Genomic DNA, 19,796 nt, shown 5'->3' with positions numbered 1-19,796 from the left:
CATTCTCTTGACTCCAGAGTACTGCATTTGAAAATCTGAAATCATAGCTCATGTGAAGAAATCTTTCTTGTTCTGACTATGCTATAGCACGAGAGACATCCAAAAAGAAAAATAAGCTGAAATAATGAGAGCAGGATGGCAGTATACATAGTTTTCAGTTCACTCAAAAACTGCTGTACACAAACAGTCCTATGCTGTTCTCAACAAGACTTTATTTGCAGACTGAAAACAACAGTAATTTGATGTGAGAAAGTATTTCTACAAATATATGTAAAAAGTACATGTAAATGAGAATATAAATATTACAGAATAACTTGTATTTATCCTTATTGCTTAATTTAATCCCTGACATGTTAGGTAACTGCTGTGCTGTGTTGGTACAGGCCTGCACACGATTGTTTATATTTATGGGTGTGCAAAAGGAACTGTAGTGGTCCAGAATGATAGATATTGGTGCTTAAAGTTAAGTACCACTCCTGGAAAGTAGGCTTTTTAATTTTCTGAGCAAGGCTTGAAAATGTTTCACTGAACTAAAATTGGGCTGTTAGGGCTAATAGCTTTTTAGACCTGCATTTTCTTACATTTTTGTGTTTTGTGATTCTCTGATTTGATGCCTTCTCCTATGGTTGTGAAGACCTCATATTTTTACTAAAAATGTGAAGGTAAACTGCTTGGTTTTGCTTTGTTTTATATTAGTCCTACATATGTATATAATTTCTTAAAAACTAAAGAGAATAATTGAAATATAGTGTATTTTATGTAATGCATGATGTCCCTATAAGCTAGGAAAAAAAGTATTTCATTTTATCAGAAGGAAAAAAAGTTAGGGGATGGGCCAAACCAAGCATTTTATTTCTCTCCTCCTCAAAGAGATGAAATCTGCTGCTATTAACAACCTCATTAATGCACCATTATGTCACTGCATGTAAAATCTTGCCCAGCTTTCATTGGGAGAAATCATTATATGCCCACTATATTAGGTTCTGCCACAATAAATTAATCTGCTTCAGTGCTATTGCACTGCTGGGGCTCAACTGTGTAAGCAGGCAGCTGGTGTTTGCCTGACTTGCAGCATCAGAAGGGTAAAGAGGAGGTGGCTTTCTGGTGCCAAGATTCCTACTGAAACATCCAGAAACAGCTGAAGATAGTACAGGTCTTTGTGTTGATTTTCATATACCACGGCTGGACTTAATGTGAATAAATGTGGGAGGGAAGGAGAAGGTGCTTATATTGAGCAGAATTAAATATAAACTTGGATCTAAAAAATCTTACAAGCTCAGCTGAGTTACAAATCTCTTCAGTTTTAATTTCAGTTTTGAGTGGACTGAATATATTTCTACTCTTTAACATCTCAGTGTTTTGTATTAGCTGTTATGATTTTATGACTGCCTGATAAAACAGTTCTTTTAATACTGTAAGTCCAAACAGGAGAGTTTTGTTGAATTCTTCTGAAATACTCTTAGGCAGCTTTCCTCATACCTGCATGGTGATGAAAAAGAAGACTGTCAAAACTATTGTGTTTAAAATTAGATGTCACATATTGACTGTAAGCCCTTGTTGCAAGTTTTAAGTGCTCCTCATCTCTTGCGTTCATGAACTCAGACAGACACGAGCCTGGAGCCTGTTTAAAAAATCAGCAAAAAGAAACCACCCCCTTTCACTCAATTTTAAATGGAGCTGTAGACCTTGAATTCAGACATTTTCAGGAAATAGTTGAAGTCCCCAACAGAGCAGAGTATTAAAAATGTGAAAATGCTCTGCCATCTCTGGAAAGAGTCAAGAATAATTAATTTCCAAACTCCAGCAGCTATAGCATTTTATTTTTTTTATTAAGATGATGCAATTGTAATTTTGAGATGTTGATCTTGAGAGTTAACCAAAATAGTTTAACTCATTTCCTAACCAGGAAGGTTTAGGGACTTATGTATGCAGGCAGTAAGAAGATCAGTTACCTGTTGGCCTGAACTTCCCGATCAGAGGAACAAAACTGTCCAGCACGCTCCGAAGTCGATACACTAATTGTGAAAACACATTTTTTTCCAACATAAGCCAGATATAAACACAAAACACTGAATAACAGTTAAAGCCAAACAAATGACGGTTTTACCCTCAAGGAACCTAAGATTACTGTTTAAATAAGTGCTTCTGTGAAATCACTGATAGCAAAGTAGTGACAAGTGTAATTCCACGTAGAACCATCCACAATCTATCAAAAGTAGTAGCACAAACTTAGAGACTTCTGTTTTCAGTTTGAAAGCCATGCCTTGCTGCTAGCTGCATCTTTCCTTTGAGATACCTAGGGATAGCCAAGAATCTTTTTTGTTTGTTTTTTTTAATATAAAATTCTTAGTAACTGCAATCATCTAGGTTCTGCTGGATGGGGTGTTCAGCAGCCTCAGTCCTGGGGGAATGAATGGCAGCTCAAGTGCACAGCACCTTAAAGAACATATCTGCAAAGACTGCCTCACTGCTAAAATTATATGTTGTCATGGCAACATAGCATTCTGCCATTGCTACAGAAAGAGGTGACTCAAGGTCTTGTGACCAGCGCGAACCACATCTGCCTTCAGAGTCACAGAGGCACGTTTGTTTTCAGCCACGCTGTGTAATTGTGAATGAGACAGGCTGGTTAAGTAACAATTTAAAGAGTCTCAGCAGTAGCCATTTTCTAGACTTGTGTAGTTAAGTGACTGCGTGCCCTCGTATCCATCGTGTTGGTACAGAACTGGCTGCTGTAGATACTTACCTAGACCAAAATAAATCCCAGTGGTTTCCAGAGAAGCAAAGGTGATTAAACCAATTCCAAGAGAAATTGTCCAATCTAAGACAACAAAATAGGTGTTTGGCTTCGTGCACTTTCTGGACTGCAGCAATTTACCCTTCTGTTGAAGCCTTGCCTTACCTTTGTAGTAGTAGTAGCAAACCAGCAAAGCTCCAATTGCAAAGCAAAGAATAACAAAGTGAAAGAATTCATCTGAAATAGAGAGGGGAAATTAGGTCACAAGCGTTGGCACTGTTCCCTTAGGAAACACATGAAGTTCTAGTATATCACTCAGTGAATAAAATATACTTCTGTGAGAGATGTCTCATACACTAAGCTCAACTGCAAAGCACACAGCTTGTCATGTGAGAAGTTTTAATGGCCTTTGTCAAGAAGGTCCAATGAACTTCAACAAACTACTCATGTTGAAGTTTTTTGAGCTAGGAAACTTATTCTTGGTTTAATGTACAGAAACTTATTCTTGATTTAATGTTCAATGGCATTGATATCAGCTGAATTAAAAAAAAGTATTACCATCTTTCCGTATGCCCATCCACCGTACTGTCCACCACTGAGGGTGAATGTTCTTGTTCCCATATGCTGTGGGAAAGAGAGGTCTTTTATTGCTATGTAACTATGAAATTGAGGCATATTAAGTTTCTTCCCCTTTTTGTAGCTAAAAATCTGAGAACAGAATATATATATATATATATATATATATATATTTTTTTTTTAAAAAAGATTTTGATCAGAGGAAAAAGCTGCAAATTTTTCAGGGAGATCAAATTAGCAGTTTTAAAATTGCCCCACAAACTACTTTCCAAATGGTCTGTAACAATTGTAAAAATAGCATTATTGAATTAATAATTCCAAATTGCTTTTAAAGCAATCTAGGTCTTTTCTGTTAAGTCTGGGGCAATCGTGATCTCAGAATTACAGTGGGCAACTAAAGCAGTAGTACAGGAGAGCTTCAGTTTGATTTGTGATGTCACTTAAACAACAGAATAACAATCTTCATTATTATTAATATATGAGTATTATCAATCTTATCTACTTAGGACTAATATTATAGTATTTCTGCACCTCCCAAATTAAGAACTGTAGTAGCCGGCAATTACTCTTATGGGTATCTAATTATGTCAGTACAGAGGAAGAAGAACATAAGAACAAGCTTGGTATTTTTAAAGTTTCAAATATAATAATTAATGTTAACATAGCATGGCACTACTTTAACTCACAGATGTTCCTCTTAATGGTTGTCTATGTGAAGATTTGTAGTGATGGAATTTGTATGAATTAACATTCAGATCTGTTATGTGTCTGTTGTGTTTCTCTGCCTTCTAGATGCAATAGTACAGTGGTAACTTTGCATCAGATCATATTTTGCGCAGTATTTCTCCTATCAAAGCATTATAACACATTTTAGTAATTGTTTTTAAGGCTTCTACTTTTTACTTACAAAATACGTAAGCACCAAGGAGCTGGTATAGATACCACTGCTAAGTAAAACTGAATCTGAAAGACCGCATTCACAAGAAAAACTTGTTTTGCTTGTTAGTATTTACCATCTGCAATTGAATCTTCTCTTCTGGTTATTTCTGAAAAGCAACATAGTTGTATTATTTCTGTGATTAAAAACACACCAGTACTGTCAAGCAGGATGAATATTCTGTTCTAGGACTCAGAAACTGCCACACATTTGATGAAATCAGAAAGAACCCCAAGGTAAGATGATGGAAAACACTTATTTGCAGTGGTCCCAGGTAGCTGGAATAACTGGGCAGTAGATGATTGATGGCTTTCCTGTTAATATTTGGTTGCTAGAACTGAAGTTGGAACTGGCCTGAGTCAGAAATGAGCTGTGTCCACAAATCACATGAACTTTTCAAATGCAGTAGACAGGGCATCCAGTACTAGCTAAATATTTTCAATGGCTTGGTCTAGTGTACTGAGCTAATCTAGCACTGAAGTAACAAAGGCTGCAGAGAGAGGTGACGCATCAGGGACAAAAGCCAACTGGAGAACTGCTGCGTTCCTTTCTGCACCTGGCAGTGTGGGGAGAATGCTGAACTGCAGTACACTCCTCTGCTCCTGCGTTCTATGTTCTCCTCAGTGATGGGCAACTCAGAATTCTCTCCTAAGGATTATTCTGCCATTTATACTCTCTTCCCTCAGCTGAAAGAGTGAGTTACAGCAACTCTTCCTCCTCACTTCCCAGAAAAGAAATAGTTGAACAGCTGTCCTCTCAGAAGGGCCAGCCTGGTTGGTGCTCTGCTTTGCATAGCTAATCAATGTGGAATTGGCCTGGGATTGAGATGGATGGTGTTGATAATGCGATCAAGCCATTGAAAATTTTCTGTCGTGGTCTTCTCATACCAGTTCTGCTGCCTCTCACAGTCCCTTACAAAAGGAAATATGCCTTCAGAGTGCAACCATCTGGTCGAGCTCTCAGTGGGACTGTTTCTGTTGCCTATCATCTGGCTTTCAGCTAGCATCTTGTTTTGGAGAATGTTCTGAGCTAAGTGAGTTAGGCATTCAGAACTCAGTATCACCAGCTGGCAGAAACCAGGTTTCCAGGTTGCCCAGAAGTATTGCTGGGATTTCCACTAGAAAGGATGGCAACTGCTGTGAGCTGATCCTTGTCTCTGGCAGTGCTACCAAAAAATGGGTAATTTTGCCCAGGGCCAACACCAGACTAATGGGAACATAATGGTTTTACAGTCAGGAAGTTATTCTGTATTTTAAAAAAATCAAAGAGAAGAAACTATGTTATCAAAGTTTTCCTTCCTGCGGGATGAGATTGTTATCTGGGAACACCTACCTGAATCTCCGTAGGGAACAACCTCAGCTGGTATACCTGAAATATTATGTACAGAGGATGTAGATTAATGTCTACAATAAATATGCATATTTTGCTGCCAACCCTAACCCAAGCCACTGTGCTGAAATAAGTGTGCTTATGTCAGTGTGAGCTGGAGGATACCAACTCCTGCTCTTCAGAAGAAGGAGGTCTGTTGTGGTGGATTATGCAGATCTAAAGGAGATATGAATGCAGCATCAACACCACATATTTCACATCAAACAATAGCTGGAGTCAGGCAGAATCAGATTTGTGTGAAACGAATTAAACCTGCTGTTAGTTTAAATGAACTACTTTTATATCTGGGGTGAAATCAATTTAAGATGCATATTAAATGATTGAAGGCCTGGATTTTCTTTCTTTTTTTCTTACATCAATGATTCTAAACCAGAAGCTGATAGCTGTGTTGACACAACATCTTTTCTGCACTGCGTTTCTTTTCTAGTTTATCCTTTGGAAAGAATGGAAGAGCCTCAGGACTAAGATCCAAAGAGTGGTCCTTGCTGATGATCTCTGGTCTATGTAGAGAGTGGAAAACAAACCCTGTAAGTAGTGGCTGTGAAAGATGCTTTCAAAACTCTTTTGCTGTGTTTCGATGGTGACTCAGGCAGTAGAAGTCCTCCCACAATGGTAGATTTTGTTGTTCTCATAGTTCAGTTCTAGCCACAGGCCATGGCTAAGCATTACTATTAGCTTCATCTTGCCTTTCCTGCAGCCAGATTCTGACTGGTTGTTTTCCTACATTTAATGCTGCCTGTAGAGTGTTAATCTACCACTGTTCTGAAGTCAAACCAAGGAATTCCAGAAACTATTTGTTTTCCATTTTATACTTGTTTTCTCTAAGAAAAATGAGTAAAACTGTTGACACTTTGTCCCACCTCCAAGCAGTTGGCCTTCAGTCTTGTGTCTTCCTAAATCTTCTTCATAACTGTCTGGATAGATAAAATGATTAAATTAAAGTCACACACAGAATCATTAGGGGTTGGAAGGGACCCCCTTACGATCATGTAGTCTAACCCCCTGCTAAAGCAGGTTCCATACAGACAGTTGCACAGGAGAGCGTGAGCAAACAACCTGCTGTGATAAGAGAACTTGGTATAAGACACAAGCCTGATGTAGAGATTGCCACCAATTTGTGTTGCATCCAAAAAAAGGGGTCTGAGTTTAAGAAACTGAAAACAGTTCATGGAAGATGGATTATTGTGGAGATAGTAAGCAAGGAAAATGTACTGGTAATACCAGAAACAACAGTGCTATAGCTTTTTGCTCACAATATAATAATGGCCATGGGATATTTAAGTAAAAAATGAAGGTTTGGAAGTGCAAACATCATTATTGGCTGCTTTTGCCTCTTTAAATCTGGTTGAATTGAAGAAAAACAGTAAAATCAAACAGCAAAAGATAATGGAATAGATCATATAAAGGAGCGTCAGCTAGAAATGTCTGATTTTGAACACATATGTCATCAGCACTGCTAATTGGTTTTAAAATTTTATTTCTGAATACAATTGATGTTAAATAGTGCATGGCTTTTTGTGACAGAATAAGCCAATGCCAGCAAATTATCATTTCCACGTCGCCTGTCATTTTTTAGCCTCTCTTTTCCATGAAGGGAAATGGCTTGAGGGCAACCAAAGTGACCTTTGATACACCATTGATGATTGCTAGGAAGTACTGCAGCACTGTCAGTTACTGTCACGCATTGACTATCTGCCTCCTGCTGTAGCACAGGCTTCAGCTAGACCATAAAACAAAAAACATCACAAAAAAATGGCCTTGTATTTACAGGGGAAGTTTGCAGCAGCTTTCAGCACTTCTTAGTCCTCCAATTCCCAACAGCAGGAAGCAACCTTTATGTTGTTAATGATAAATAAATCTAGAGATAGTGATTATTTTCTGTGTCTTTTGCACAGTTTATTTCTTTAGGGTTATACCAGATGCTTCTGAATTGTTGCAAGTCTCTGGTGTCAGTCTCCTTAGAACACGTAATCAGACTAAGTTATGTGACAGGGGAAAACAAAATGATCTTTTTTACCGTGTGTATCTTCATCTGTGGATTCCTGGGATGAGTTTTCAGCCTTTTTATCCTCTTGCGAAAACATGAGATTTCTTTCCAATCTCTTGAGGAGTTTTAATTTTTCATCTGTTGTGATATACAGACAAAACAAAAATGGAATTATTTGTTTTATTTATAGTGATATATTAACAGTGTTTCATAATGTTGTATTTAAGGGTTGACAAGAAATCAGTCTCTTTAAGCTGTTCTATCTGTAGAGCTGCAGCAGTGCAAAGCATTACAATAGAAGCTTCACACTACTACTTAACTGACTTAAATGGTTGCAATAGATGCCTAGGTCTCATATTCTTGCCTTTAATTTACCCATAATGCTACCCCTGTGACTTTTCCCACTGCCTGAAGCAGCAGCATCTGCAGCTGAAAGGTGCTTTAGATGGAGAACAGCTGCTTTCCTGCTCCTGGGCAACTTCTCCCTACAAGGCTCCGATTTCTGCCAGGCTCCTGTGGCTGTGCCGCAGTGCCAGCACCCCCTCGTGGCACAAAAGCAGAACTCTCAATGTCAGCTAAACCAAAACCTGTGTAGGCTGCTGAGTCCTGGGGGGCAGTGGGGTGCTCCTGACTCCATTGGCTGGAGTTATAGATGTTTCTTAACAGCTCTAACTTCAGTTCTGTGCTGAGTCGTGGCAGGTCTGTGCATCACTTCATTATTAGTTGTAATATTTGGACATAGCCAAAGACACAATTTCCCTCAGTTGTTAGTGCAGCTCACTGTATTAGAGTGGGAATTGGGTCCCTGTCAGCACAAGCAATCCTACTGTGACAAATGTGCCAAGGAGGGCTGCTTTTTGGGCTATGGGATGTCTGCCTTTTGTGAATGTGTTTCATCCTGAGAAAGAGAGAAGTACCTCCTTGAAGGTGTCCAGTTAAATTCAGGGTCACGTTAAGTGAGTGCACCTTCATGGTGTACTAAAGACAGTTAACAACTCTGTGGAATTGTTTATCACACAACATGGCAAGTGGGAAGCATAGTGGAATCTGACTCTTATTGCCAGGCTCAGCAACCTGAATTGCGTTTTCTGTCTACTGGTTTTGCTTAGTGTTGTGCTGCACGTTCCACTAGAGATGTTTTCAAGAGCATTTACAGAGCTCGACCCTGATTTCTTACCATTTGGACCTCTCTGAGCTGCCATAACTGGTTGGGGAACAGTTTATCCAAAGCAATGTCCTGGCTGTCATTAATCCAGGTAAGAAAAAATGAGTCTCAGAACTTCCTGGGCATTATCCTCTACCCCTAAGTGAACAAGGCTTTAGTTGTTTTTTGTTGTTTTTTTCCCCCCCCTGAAATTAACAGAGACTAAAATAAAATGCCATCTATCTTTAGCTCCCATTATCCCTGACTTTTCTAAGCAGTGTTTCTATACCCTTTGATTTCTCACTAATAATCACTGCCAAGCTTTATGAGACTTCACATGGGCAATACAGTAAATTTAACAGAACAGGTGAAGTGATGCCAGGTAGAACTTACCCTTTCCCTTGGAACTGGGCAGCTGCTGATACACAGATGGGTTGGAACTCTTCAACAAGAGGTAAAGGATTGCCATTGCCCTGACGCCTTTCGTCTCTATGGCTTTCAGGCAGGCTGCACAGCCCCCAGGCAGGACGCTGCACCTGTTGAGGAGCTGAAAGACAAATAAATAGCAAATAGTCCTCCCAATAAAACAGTGTGTGTGAACAGATCATGAAATAGAAGCGAATGAGTCTCACTGTTAGGTCCTACATGATCCATTGCTCCCACTATAGAAGGAAAAATCAGGGACAAAAAGCAACACCAAAAATGTGAAGAAAATGTAAACCCTATTCAGCAACTTTAAGTAGAGCATCAGCTGGGAAAGAAGCGTGGTGTGCAGTAGATGACTGTTTCAAGAACTGGAGAGATACAGCATAGAGCCTGAAATGGCCATGCACTCCTTGCAGTATCTTACAAAAGAATGTCTAAAAAGTTCAGATAACCCAGCTGTATGGTCTCTGTCCCAAAAATATATCAGAGAAGTACTAAAGTGCCTGGAGAATGATACAGGAATCCTTCTTTTTGGTAAGATTTCTTTTTATCAACTTACATTGTTCTTCTCCTCAGTGGCCAGGATAGGTGGATCAGTGGTGGCTAAGCTTTTTACAACTGATTCCCAGAAGGACTGGTTCATTTTCTCATGGTTCTCCAAGTAATTGTCATCAGCGATAAAAGCCCTCTGGAAAATGTCTGGGAGGAAAAGCAAGTAAATCACTGCACTGAAGTAGAGGTGGGTTGTGTGAGAGTTTTCCTGTCATGCTCAGTGTAGGTGTGGTGATAGACATCAGACTGCAGCATGTTGACTTATAGGAAAAAGAGCAGTATTGCGTAGTATAAAGCAACTCAGTCTACCAGAAACAGAGGGAAAAAAAGGCTGATAGTCCATACTAATGGGTGTCTTTATGATGCTAGTGTTTCAGTAAAACCAGCAAGAGAAGTATTTCTAAATATTGAGCAGGCACTTATTCTGATCATGCTATAAAGACATACAGAGCTAGATTCCGACTAAAATCTAATGTTTTCTGTAAACTGTTAGGCATTTAGTGCATAGAAAAAAACCCTTCATACATCTACAAGGATGTGCCAAGGCCAGATGAGAAACCTGTGGAAGAGCAGGGAACTGACCACTGGTCTGCTTATAAGCAAGAATGTGGATGGAGCGTGTTTTCAGAGGAAACAAATCTCACTGACTCATGGTCAGTCCAGGAAAAACTGTTGTGTAGTGTGAATGAGTAGAAGCTCTGACCTTCGTGTATTATCCCTACCTTGCTGTTCTTCACTGAGATCTGGGAGTGGGACACTGAGGTTCTCCATTTCTGTTTGAAAGGAGAAAAAAAAGCAGGTATTGTTTAGAAGCAGGTTCGTCTGACCTCTATTCTTCTGCCTTACTCTTGCTTTCCTGCAGACATGGCATCTATCTCTAAGCATTTCAGTTTAGAAATCACCTCTCTGTTGCAATTTGAGTTTCATATCTTGATTCATTTACCCTTCCAGACCCATTCTCTGCTCCTCCAAGTGAGTCTGGCTGTGCTGCCTTCAGTTAGGAAAGAACAAAAGTCTCATCATCATGAGTAAAACCAAAAGAAGTCTGACTTGATCATCCGCAGATATGAGTAACTTAATAGGCACAGTTGCATTCACAAAACAGAACAATTATTTGTTACCTTTGACATCCTCACATTTAAAATATACCCATCAAGGAGAATAGTCAAAGCAGTTCAGATGAGAGCCCAGCAAGATTCGGAAATCACGTCTGAGAGAAGCCTTTGACATTTCATTCTCTGCTTTCCAGTTGTCATCAAAAGGGTGCTTCCACTAGTTTACGTTTATGAATTGAAGATTTTGAAATTTCAATCCCAGAAAGTTTCTTGCTCTTATCCAATAACATGGAAACAAAATTCTGCCATCCCCGAAGTGCAATGTTTCCTTTTGGTTTGCTAAACTCACCTAATACATTTCTTTATTTACTTTTTGAGGCTGTTTTACTCTGACAAAGCATCTTTTGTTGTGCTTGGGTTCTGAACATGGATGCCTCCACCTCCCGTGGTCCAGGCATCTTGCACTCACACCACCCCCCTTGTGAAGCATTTCATATAAAGTTGTTATACTGAGTGATGCAAAAGATGACTTTTTGAGGCCCTAAAACACAGTTTCTCCTGTGCAAGGCACAATAAGAAAACATAATTCAGACACCCAAGCACTTTCTTACGACATAGATTTTGGGTCCATTCAGCAATGGACTTTTAGTCAAGCACCATAAAAATAAGTTCTTCCTTCAAATTTTGCAGATAGACAAATGATTGTTTTCCATAGCTGGTTTCAATGACAACCACCAGTCATAAAAATCATAGAATCATAGAATTCTATGCGTTGGAAGGGACCTTTAAGATCATCTAGTTCCAACCCCAAAATATTCCAATACAAGATCAACAACAGGTTCAGTTAGTATCTGCAGAAGGATGGCATGCTGCATACACACAAACATCTCACCTCTGGTAACGGAATAGTGTTTTAGTGTCTCAGCTCTTAGAGGAAGTCACATCCAAAGTAAAGTGAAGCCTTTCCCCTCTTTAGAACCAAGGTCAGGGTCTTCTGATTTTGGTACCTCAGTGACTCAGGGCTTTCTCCTTTTCTAGACTGCAAATGTTCCTTGAGTGAAGAGATTCTTAGTTTGAAACTCTGTTTTGCCATTGGGTTGAAGTTTGACTATGAAGAAATTACTTAACCTCTCAATCACTTCTAAAGGCTAAGCCCAAAGACTGGTTCCTACCTGCCAGGTGTATTGTGAGAAAACAAACATTTAATATTCTAACCACACTGTGAAATTATTGATAATAATAAGCCTATGCAAGACAGCACTCAGATAATACATTTTATTAAACCACCTGATACACCTAGAAAAACCAGCACGTTTTTGGACAAACAAGCTTTGAATCCATCCATTACTTCAACAAAAGTTACTACCTCTCCTACAAACCTTGCTGTCTTTCAGCCTTTGCTGCCCGAGCTGTGGCAGCAGTGCTGTGCGACAGTCCCTGGTGGCTGTGAGCAGCCGATAGGGAATGCAGGAAGTTCATCTGTCCTCACTGCCCTGTTAAGCAACCGCTGATGCCGAAATGCAGGAACCAGCACACCACACCCTGGACAAACCCGTTTTCAGCCACATGGTGAGGAACGTAATTTCTGTGCAGTTATATATATCCAGCAATGATTTTCAGCCTTTTTCAGTATCTTTTTGCCTTCCTATTCACGCAGCCTAAATGCTCCAACAGCGTTTGTTTTTATAAGTTAAATCCATCAGACTTGTTCGTGGGCAGCAGGGTTGAAAACCCAGTCCAAAAATTACTTCAAACGTGAGCATTGCTGCTCTGAGTTATTATTTGCACATCATGTTTATAAAGATCCATGGAGTGAAAATGGGCTCAGACCCACCCTTCTGCACACAGGGGAAGAGCAGACACATTGCTGGAAGCCTCCTTTGCTGTCAGACTGATGGACCTTAGAACCATTTGCTTGCTGACCCAACTGACCTAACTGCTCAGCTGCCCAGCAGGCACACCAGGATGCTGGGCTGTGTGCTGGGCCCGGTGCTGCAGAGCAGCCGAGCTCCATTTGGTGCCTACAGCAGTGTAGAGCTGGCCAGCTGCCACGCTGCTGTAAGGAAGTCAGGCACCTCACTTTGGTTAGATTATGCACAATTAATTCCCCTGTGGCACTTCTGGAAAGAAAATCAGATCTAAACAAAGGGTAAGTGCTGGCACTTAATTGTTGCATGTTTTAAAAGTGATTTAGTTGATTATACCTCCTAACAAAAGAAGGATGACGCTGGCTATTCAGCCCAGTCATGAGCTCCCTGGGACTGACACAAACCACAGACCTCATCTTGCTCTCCTCAGCAGCAACCAGACCTCACTGCAGTGAGCTCTTCATAGCACCTTAACGCTGTGTGCAGCATCAGATGTGCAGTTATTCAGAAAGATCCTATTCAGATTCTATTATGTAGGATTGTCATAGAATGCCCTGGGTTGGAAGGGACCTCACAGCCCACCAACCCCACCCATCCTCCTGGCCTTGGGCTCCTCCAGGGATGGGGCACCCACAGCTCTCTGAGCAAAAAGCATGAAGCACAGCTGCAAGCCTCAGGCTGGCCCTGGCTGCTCCTCAGGAAGCTCTCCTGACAGGCTGTGGCAGTGATGGAGGCTGGTGGTTTCCTTCAGTGAGAAAACAAACCCGCCAGCCCCTCTGTTTGAAGCTATTCCTGTCAATGCCACCAGTGAGACAACGATGCAGGTCACCCGCTTGCCTCCCTGCCTACACCTACAGCTGCAACACGACAGAGGAGCAGCAGAGCTCTCAGACTGGCACACAGCTCCAGTCACATGAATGGGAGCCTCACGCACCGTGCAACAGCACGTCCTTCCTGCCCAGCTCTACGGCAAGCCCAGACATGGCAGCTGCTGAGCAGGGCAGCTGGCTGTGGGCTGCTGGCTGTGGGCTGCTGGCTGTGGCTGCACTTCCCGACGCATTCATGGTGCAGTTTGAACATACCTGGCGTGTGCTTCTCCTCGTGCTCTGCTCCTGGGCTGCTCTGAGGAAAGGAAGTGAACTCAGCAGAAGCCGAAAGAACTCAAGTTGTCTTCTGAATAAAGTCACGCCCATCCCAGTGCTTACCTGCCTCAGCAGGAGGATCCTGCAGGGCGTGCGCAGTGCCGGCCCTGGCACGCGGTGATGGGCAGGAAGGTGTCAGCCGCCTCCTCATGCGGCTGCGCTGACTCACATGGCTGTGGTCCTCAGGAATGGCGGGAAGGAGCTGTGGGGACGGCGGTGTGCGCTGCCATGGCTGGAACCCGCAGCCACCCTTACTCACAGGGCTGGAGGCCCTGGCAGCACTGCTGCCCTCCTGGCCTGGTGGGACACCGTGTAGAGGCTGGGGCTGTGGGGGCCCTCCAAAGGAGAAGGCTCACCTTGCTCAGGTAATAAGCTTGAAAACAATCTCATACCAAGAACCCGGCTGTGTTTGCAAGCGGTTGGGATGTGAATGAGGCAAAGTGGGCTGTGCTGACTATATTTGCCAGGAGTCATTCAGAGAGACAGGAGCCTCACTGGGTGCTTACTCCCTGCCTGCACTCAACCAAGATCAGCTCCCCAGTAACCATCACTGAGCTTATCTGCAAATCTGACAGCGATCCATCTGACAGCAATTCAAACACCTAAATCAGCTGAAGCAAGTAAAATGTTTGTATTTCCTCCCTAGCCTGACAATCTTTTTCACTATGACAAACAGATCTCTAAGCTCTCTTCTTGCATTCTGCAATAGATTTGTACCTAATTTTTCACTAGGCACAAAAATTCTCTGAAATTCATTGCTGGAAGATAGATTTTTAATCACATTAGGTGTGCTTTTCTAGAAAGGCATATAGTTTCCGTGAGTGGGTGTAAGTCCTCCATTGGGTGTAAGGTTACACCAAGGTTAGTAAGGTTAAGTGTCATTCACTCTTCATTGTCTACCTGCTCTTAGAAAGCACCAGGGAGCAGACCAAGCTGGATCCAGCTGCCAGGCTGTGATGAGCCTGAGGTAAACAGGGGAGTTTCTCTTTGCTCTTTTCAGCAATTTGTTTGCTGTTTGTAATCCTACTAGTGGCCCCTTGAGTTCTGATAAGAGCCAGTGTTAGAAATCAGGATGGACGGTCCTGAAAGACAAAGGTGCTCGAGATTCTGGAGTTATTCACAGTCAGTTTCCCCATGGTAGTGACTGCATGCTTGTCTTCAATGAGCAGCCTGTGCAGCACCTGTGAGCTGTGCCCCTCCTGCTCTGCACTGGTAGCCAGACCCAGCTGCTCTGAGTACCAATTTACACTGATTATGGGTTTAATGTTCTGTCTTTGGCAGAAGGAAGAGATGCAAAGGTTGCTTTGTAGTTTGCACTACCTCCTTTAGAATAACCTGAAGCAAAGCATCCTCCTGCTTGGCTTTTCTCGTACTACACCTGCAGTATGCTTCATCTGTGCTCCCTCAGAGCCCTTATTGTTCACTCCTGATGCATATAATACCTTCAGCACACAATATTAAACTCATCCCAGAGTTTTTTCTGTTTATGAGAGCTGTGCCTCATCTAGCAGAATAAGGGTTCTGGCCACCCAGCTTTCATCAAAAGACAACAAAAACGTGAGAAGGAGGAGATATCTCTCCTGAACATGAGAGCAAACGATGCCCAGCACCCACTATTTACCAGCCATGCTCCAACAAACATTTTCATCTTGATGCTTTCCACTGCAGCTGTCCCCAGGTAAACAATTAACTAATTAATTATGCCTTCCTTAGGCTTGCCTTTGGCCCTTAACATTCTTACCTGAGGAAGTGCTCTGGCTCCCATGATCTCCTGGTCTACTCCTATGTGTGTGCAGAGGTAACCTACTATTTCTGGACTGAAATGTTTTTCTGAGTTTGATTTGACTGTAGTAAGACTCTTGTTAGTCTTGGTATAATTATTTCTTTTTCTCAGTAGGAACTGCAGGCAAATTGTATTCACTCACTTGAAAGTATGTGTGCGTTGAGTAAAGGTGATTGCTGCTGTAATAGGTGACTACTAGGGACATTCCAATAGTGCAGTGTGTCTATTGATCACACAAGGTGTGGTCATATGACCTCACTTGTCAAATTAAGCTAACAGTTTTGCCCTGATACAATTGCTGCTAGATGACAGGGTGGTTGGAGCAGGTTATGTATCCTCTGCTCTTCTCTTTGTGTATCTGTGCTTCTGGAGAGACTGGAAGACGGAAAAGATTTGACATGTTTTGGTTTTTTTTGCTGTTTTGGATTCTGAAAAGGGAGAGAATGTTAGAAAGCAGTGCTGAGAGAGGTCTGAGCCAAGCATTTATGTGCAGCCTTAGCTGCCTTGGGAATGCCATGATGGCTTCCTAACACAGCTGCTGGCAGTGCTCTCAGATAGTTGTGTCAAACTAGTCAAGCCTCAGCTCGTAAGTTTACTTGTGGTATCTACATGTGAGGAATATGCTGTCTGCTCATAAGTGATGTCACATAGGACTGCAGGGATGTAGCTGTATCTGTGTCACAGTCTCTAGAGAGCAAACTTTGGTCAGGAGAAGACTTGACTCTGCATTAGAAATAGGATGTGGGAGAAAGGTTAAACTGAACAGAAATAATTCTAAAATTAAAATGTATGGATCCTTTGTGCCTAATTTCACGCTAAGAATAATTCATAACACAATTGGCGAGAGAAAAATCAAAGACTGGGAATGCAAAGCAAAGGGGAGTTTCCTGAGCCAGTTAAATGCATTTAAGCAGAAAGCCTCTCAGTGCTTTGGCTTCCAGAAACAAATGCTGAAGTGTTGCAACTACCTATGTTCACACTGTATATGTGATGTATGAGGAATCTTGGAGAACTTGTAACTTCAACTTAAAGGGAAAAACTAATTGCAGGTAACTCTGGAACAAGATTTTCTTGTGTGCATTTAAATTAACTATATCATAATCTGCCATAATTATTTCTTTTATCAGATTTGGTTACTAATACTTGCTTTAGTCTCTGATCGCAAATGGAGCATGCGAGTGATTAACAACACTATTGATTGAATCCAAGAAACTATGAAATGCTTCTTGAAACGCTTCTGCATGGCAAGGGAAGCAACCACCTTTTAGAGCTGTCAGAGGCAGGGCTTCCTGCAGGGACCTGCAAAGAAGTGTGCCCACCTCCCTTTGCACCCCTGTGGGAGTGATTCGAGGCCTCTCTTACCTCCAGTAACACATCTAACATACTACTGCTTCATGCCAGTGTTTAGAATCTAAACCTGCTTTCAACCAAGTCAGTGACAATTCTTCTACTGCTGTTAGTGGGAGCTGAATTGAATGCTTAGAGAGGCTCTGGGACCAGATCATCTAAACAGAATAAAATCCCTTTTCCCCAGAGCACGCTGAGATAGAAGCAGGTTGTGTCATTAGTTTTCTGCAGTCATTTACCTTGTTCAAGTGCTGGAGTCTCACCTACCCTGCCATTTAATTGAATATAATGTTTAGCACTTAAAGTAGATGACACTCTGCATCTACAAAGAGCTGAGATGATATTATCTACTTAATTCTTTATCATGTGTTACATGTGTTTATTTTCCCCTTATTTGGCAAATATCCCCTGAGATAGGGTGAAATGTGACTTGCTCTTCGCAAGCTGGGAAAATTGCTTCCAGGAGAGGTTTGTAGACACGAGCTGCATGATGAGGAGCTCTTAGACTTGACACTAATTGGGTACGGTGTGCACGCAGATCTGTCACACAGCCAGGCTTGAAGACAAATGCAGAAACACTCTCTTAAGGAGGACCAGTGATGGTACTCATTCAGGGTAGTTATTACTTATTAAGTCATCGTGTTTTTGATGGATTAAAACATTCCTATAACACCTCTCAACTCTTTGGATAAAAGTCAGGATAGAGTAAATTGGTCTCTCCTGTTCATCTAGCTGCTACTTATTTTCTTCATATAAAATCTGCTAGAACAATTGCTGTGGGACTGAAGAGTACTCATAAGTGAGGGAGAATTACTTTTCCATGTCAGCTGCATTTTGCAGGGCGTAGCTGCTCTACATATACCTTCCTGCTTCTCAATTGTGAACACTTTTGAGAAGCAGAGAGTAAAGAAATTAATGGGTACAGCCCACTCCTCTAAGCTGCCAGACCATCACTCACCCAAGGAGGTGCTCTTATGTTGGGCAATAGGAGACAGAAATGTCTTCCTTTGGGTGGGTGGCAGGAGGACTGAGGTTCAGCCAGGGAAGGTTTTGCAGAATCATACAAGGATGGATCACACTGTACCTCCCTGAGACTTTTCTCACTCTGTACCCTCCTGTAAAGTTATTTACCATGATTACTAATTCACAATTATGAGTGAAAGCACTAAAAATTGCGTTAAAGACTGCTGAAATTAAAGGATTAAACCGAAGTTTGATCTAGAAGCAGGAGTTTCTTGTTTGATACAGTTCCTCAATCACACTGAGAACAAAGCAAAATGCTCTGATGACCTCTGTGACTTTTTCCTCAATCTCTTTCCATAAACTGTTGTATCTAGTCAAAATTATATTTTCTTCAAATTCATCATAGGTTTTCTAAAATGCTATTGAAAGTGGATCAGCCTGCCTTAGTTATTTCCTTACAGAAAACTTACTTTTTTACAACAGAAATCTGTGACTTCTAATCACTACTAAGCCAGTGGTTACAGAGGCTGAAGAAGCACAAGATAAGACCTACATGTATTCCAGACCCTATTGACAGACTCCACAGAAATGCTCATTTCCTGTTCTCTGTTGTTTCTCATTACTACCAATGACAATATTGCTAATTACAGGCTACTGTGTTGATTCTTGAGTCACAGTTCTTATCCTTTTGGCCAGGTATGATGGAGATGCTCCAAGCTGCTGCCCTAACACCTCTGCTGGCTAGCTGGATGCTCACACATCTCAAAATGAGCACTGAATTCTGCTACAGCTGGTCCAGAACTGTGGAGACAGCATATTTACAAAACGGTGAGTGCTGCTTTTGTGTCACAGGCACAGATATGGCCAGTGATATTTTGTGCAGCTCAGAAGGCTGTGGCTACTCTCCTAAATACACTTCTCCAAGCTTGGCAAAGTGTTCTGGGTTTCTTTAACTCGCCAGAAGGGATTTATTTATTTTTCTCTTTAGTACTGCTCAACATTTTAACATCTACTCTATTCTGTGGCCAGAAGTGGGAGGAATTTATTAGCAGCCCTCCAGCCTTGCTGATCCCCTTCTGCTGCAGGTATTGGCCCTGCTGCTCTGTGCCTGTGGCTGCTGTGCAAAGAATTTGTGCACAAAGTCTGCCATCGTGTGGCCCTGTCCCCATCCGTGGGGATGGAGGCCCTTGGCAGCAACTTTGCTCCCACATTGCTCTCCCTGCCTACCTCCAGGGATGCTTTTCTGTTTTGTCTCTTTTGCTGTTCAGCTCAGCAGGCTCAGGGTGTCTCAGCCACAGGGACTGAGGCTACAGCATGCCTCAGCCAGCCCGTGCCTGCCAAGCTGGGCTCTGCTGTTGCTGGGTTACAAACTGAGGTGCTCTGGCTTTTCTGTACGTGGTGGGAATAAAACAGAGCTGAAAGCTAGTTTCAGACTAGTGTCCTGCAAAACAAAAATGTTATTAAGCAGCTTGGACTTCCTGTGAAAATACAGTTTCGATGCCAGCAGAGCTTCTCTGTCTAAAGCCCAGAAACAGGAAGGTGATGGCATTGTCCTCAGCCACTGTCCCTGCAGAAGCACAGCCCTCCAGGCTGCAAGCTCAGCTGACCAAAGAGATTGCTGTTACATTTGAGTTTCTGCTTGAAGCATTTTTTCTGAACTATAAACTCTGGCCTGAAAAGGAGAGAAAACAGACCTGGTTCTACCTCTTGCAAAATGAGCAGTTTCTTTCTCTGGCCTGCATTTTTTTTTTTTTTAATTTTAATTTTTATTTTTTAAATGATGGGTGGTTTTGTGCTTAGAGTTTGCTTGGGGTTCTGAATCAGGAGACGTGGTAGTACTTGCTTTGTGGTCATACAGGAAAAGAGTGACTGCTGTAGCAAAGCAGATTC

The 19,796-nt window shown here is 41.8% G+C and overlaps 1 protein-coding gene across 4 annotated transcripts; it reads right to left on the bottom strand.

Moving 5' to 3' along the window:
* Positions 1-1,095: 1,095 nt before the first annotated feature.
* Positions 1,096-14,349, bottom strand: TMEM40 (transmembrane protein 40). Of its 4 annotated transcripts, XM_090148154.1 has the most exons (15): positions 13,877-13,946; positions 13,754-13,793; positions 11,696-11,854; positions 10,471-10,521; positions 9,756-9,895; positions 9,164-9,317; positions 7,657-7,764; positions 6,500-6,553; positions 5,583-5,618; positions 4,327-4,359; positions 3,296-3,361; positions 2,903-2,974; positions 2,747-2,821; positions 1,953-2,015; positions 1,096-1,479 (listed from the first exon to the last, which is right to left on the bottom strand). In XM_090148154.1, exons 4-15 carry the CDS (start codon positions 10,517-10,519, stop codon positions 1,460-1,462), a joined length of 870 nt encoding a protein of 289 aa, XP_090004280.1. In that variant the 5' UTR covers positions 10,520-10,521; positions 11,696-11,854; positions 13,754-13,793; positions 13,877-13,946; the 3' UTR covers positions 1,096-1,459. The 4 variants fall into 4 exon arrangements, with proteins under 4 accessions (XP_090004280.1, XP_090004279.1, XP_090004278.1 ...); XM_090148153.1 differs by having other exon boundaries at positions 13,754-13,963; XM_090148152.1 differs by lacking the exon at positions 11,696-11,854 and having other exon boundaries at positions 13,877-13,940.
* Positions 14,350-19,796: the final 5,447 nt, after the last annotated feature.

Source organism: Phasianus colchicus, chromosome 11 (genome assembly GCF_987193195.1).
Source record: "Phasianus colchicus chromosome 11, bPhaCol1.hap1.1, whole genome shotgun sequence".
Lineage (NCBI taxonomy): Eukaryota > Metazoa > Chordata > Aves > Galliformes > Phasianidae > Phasianus > Phasianus colchicus.
This window is presented reverse-complemented; position numbering and strand designations above follow the sequence as displayed.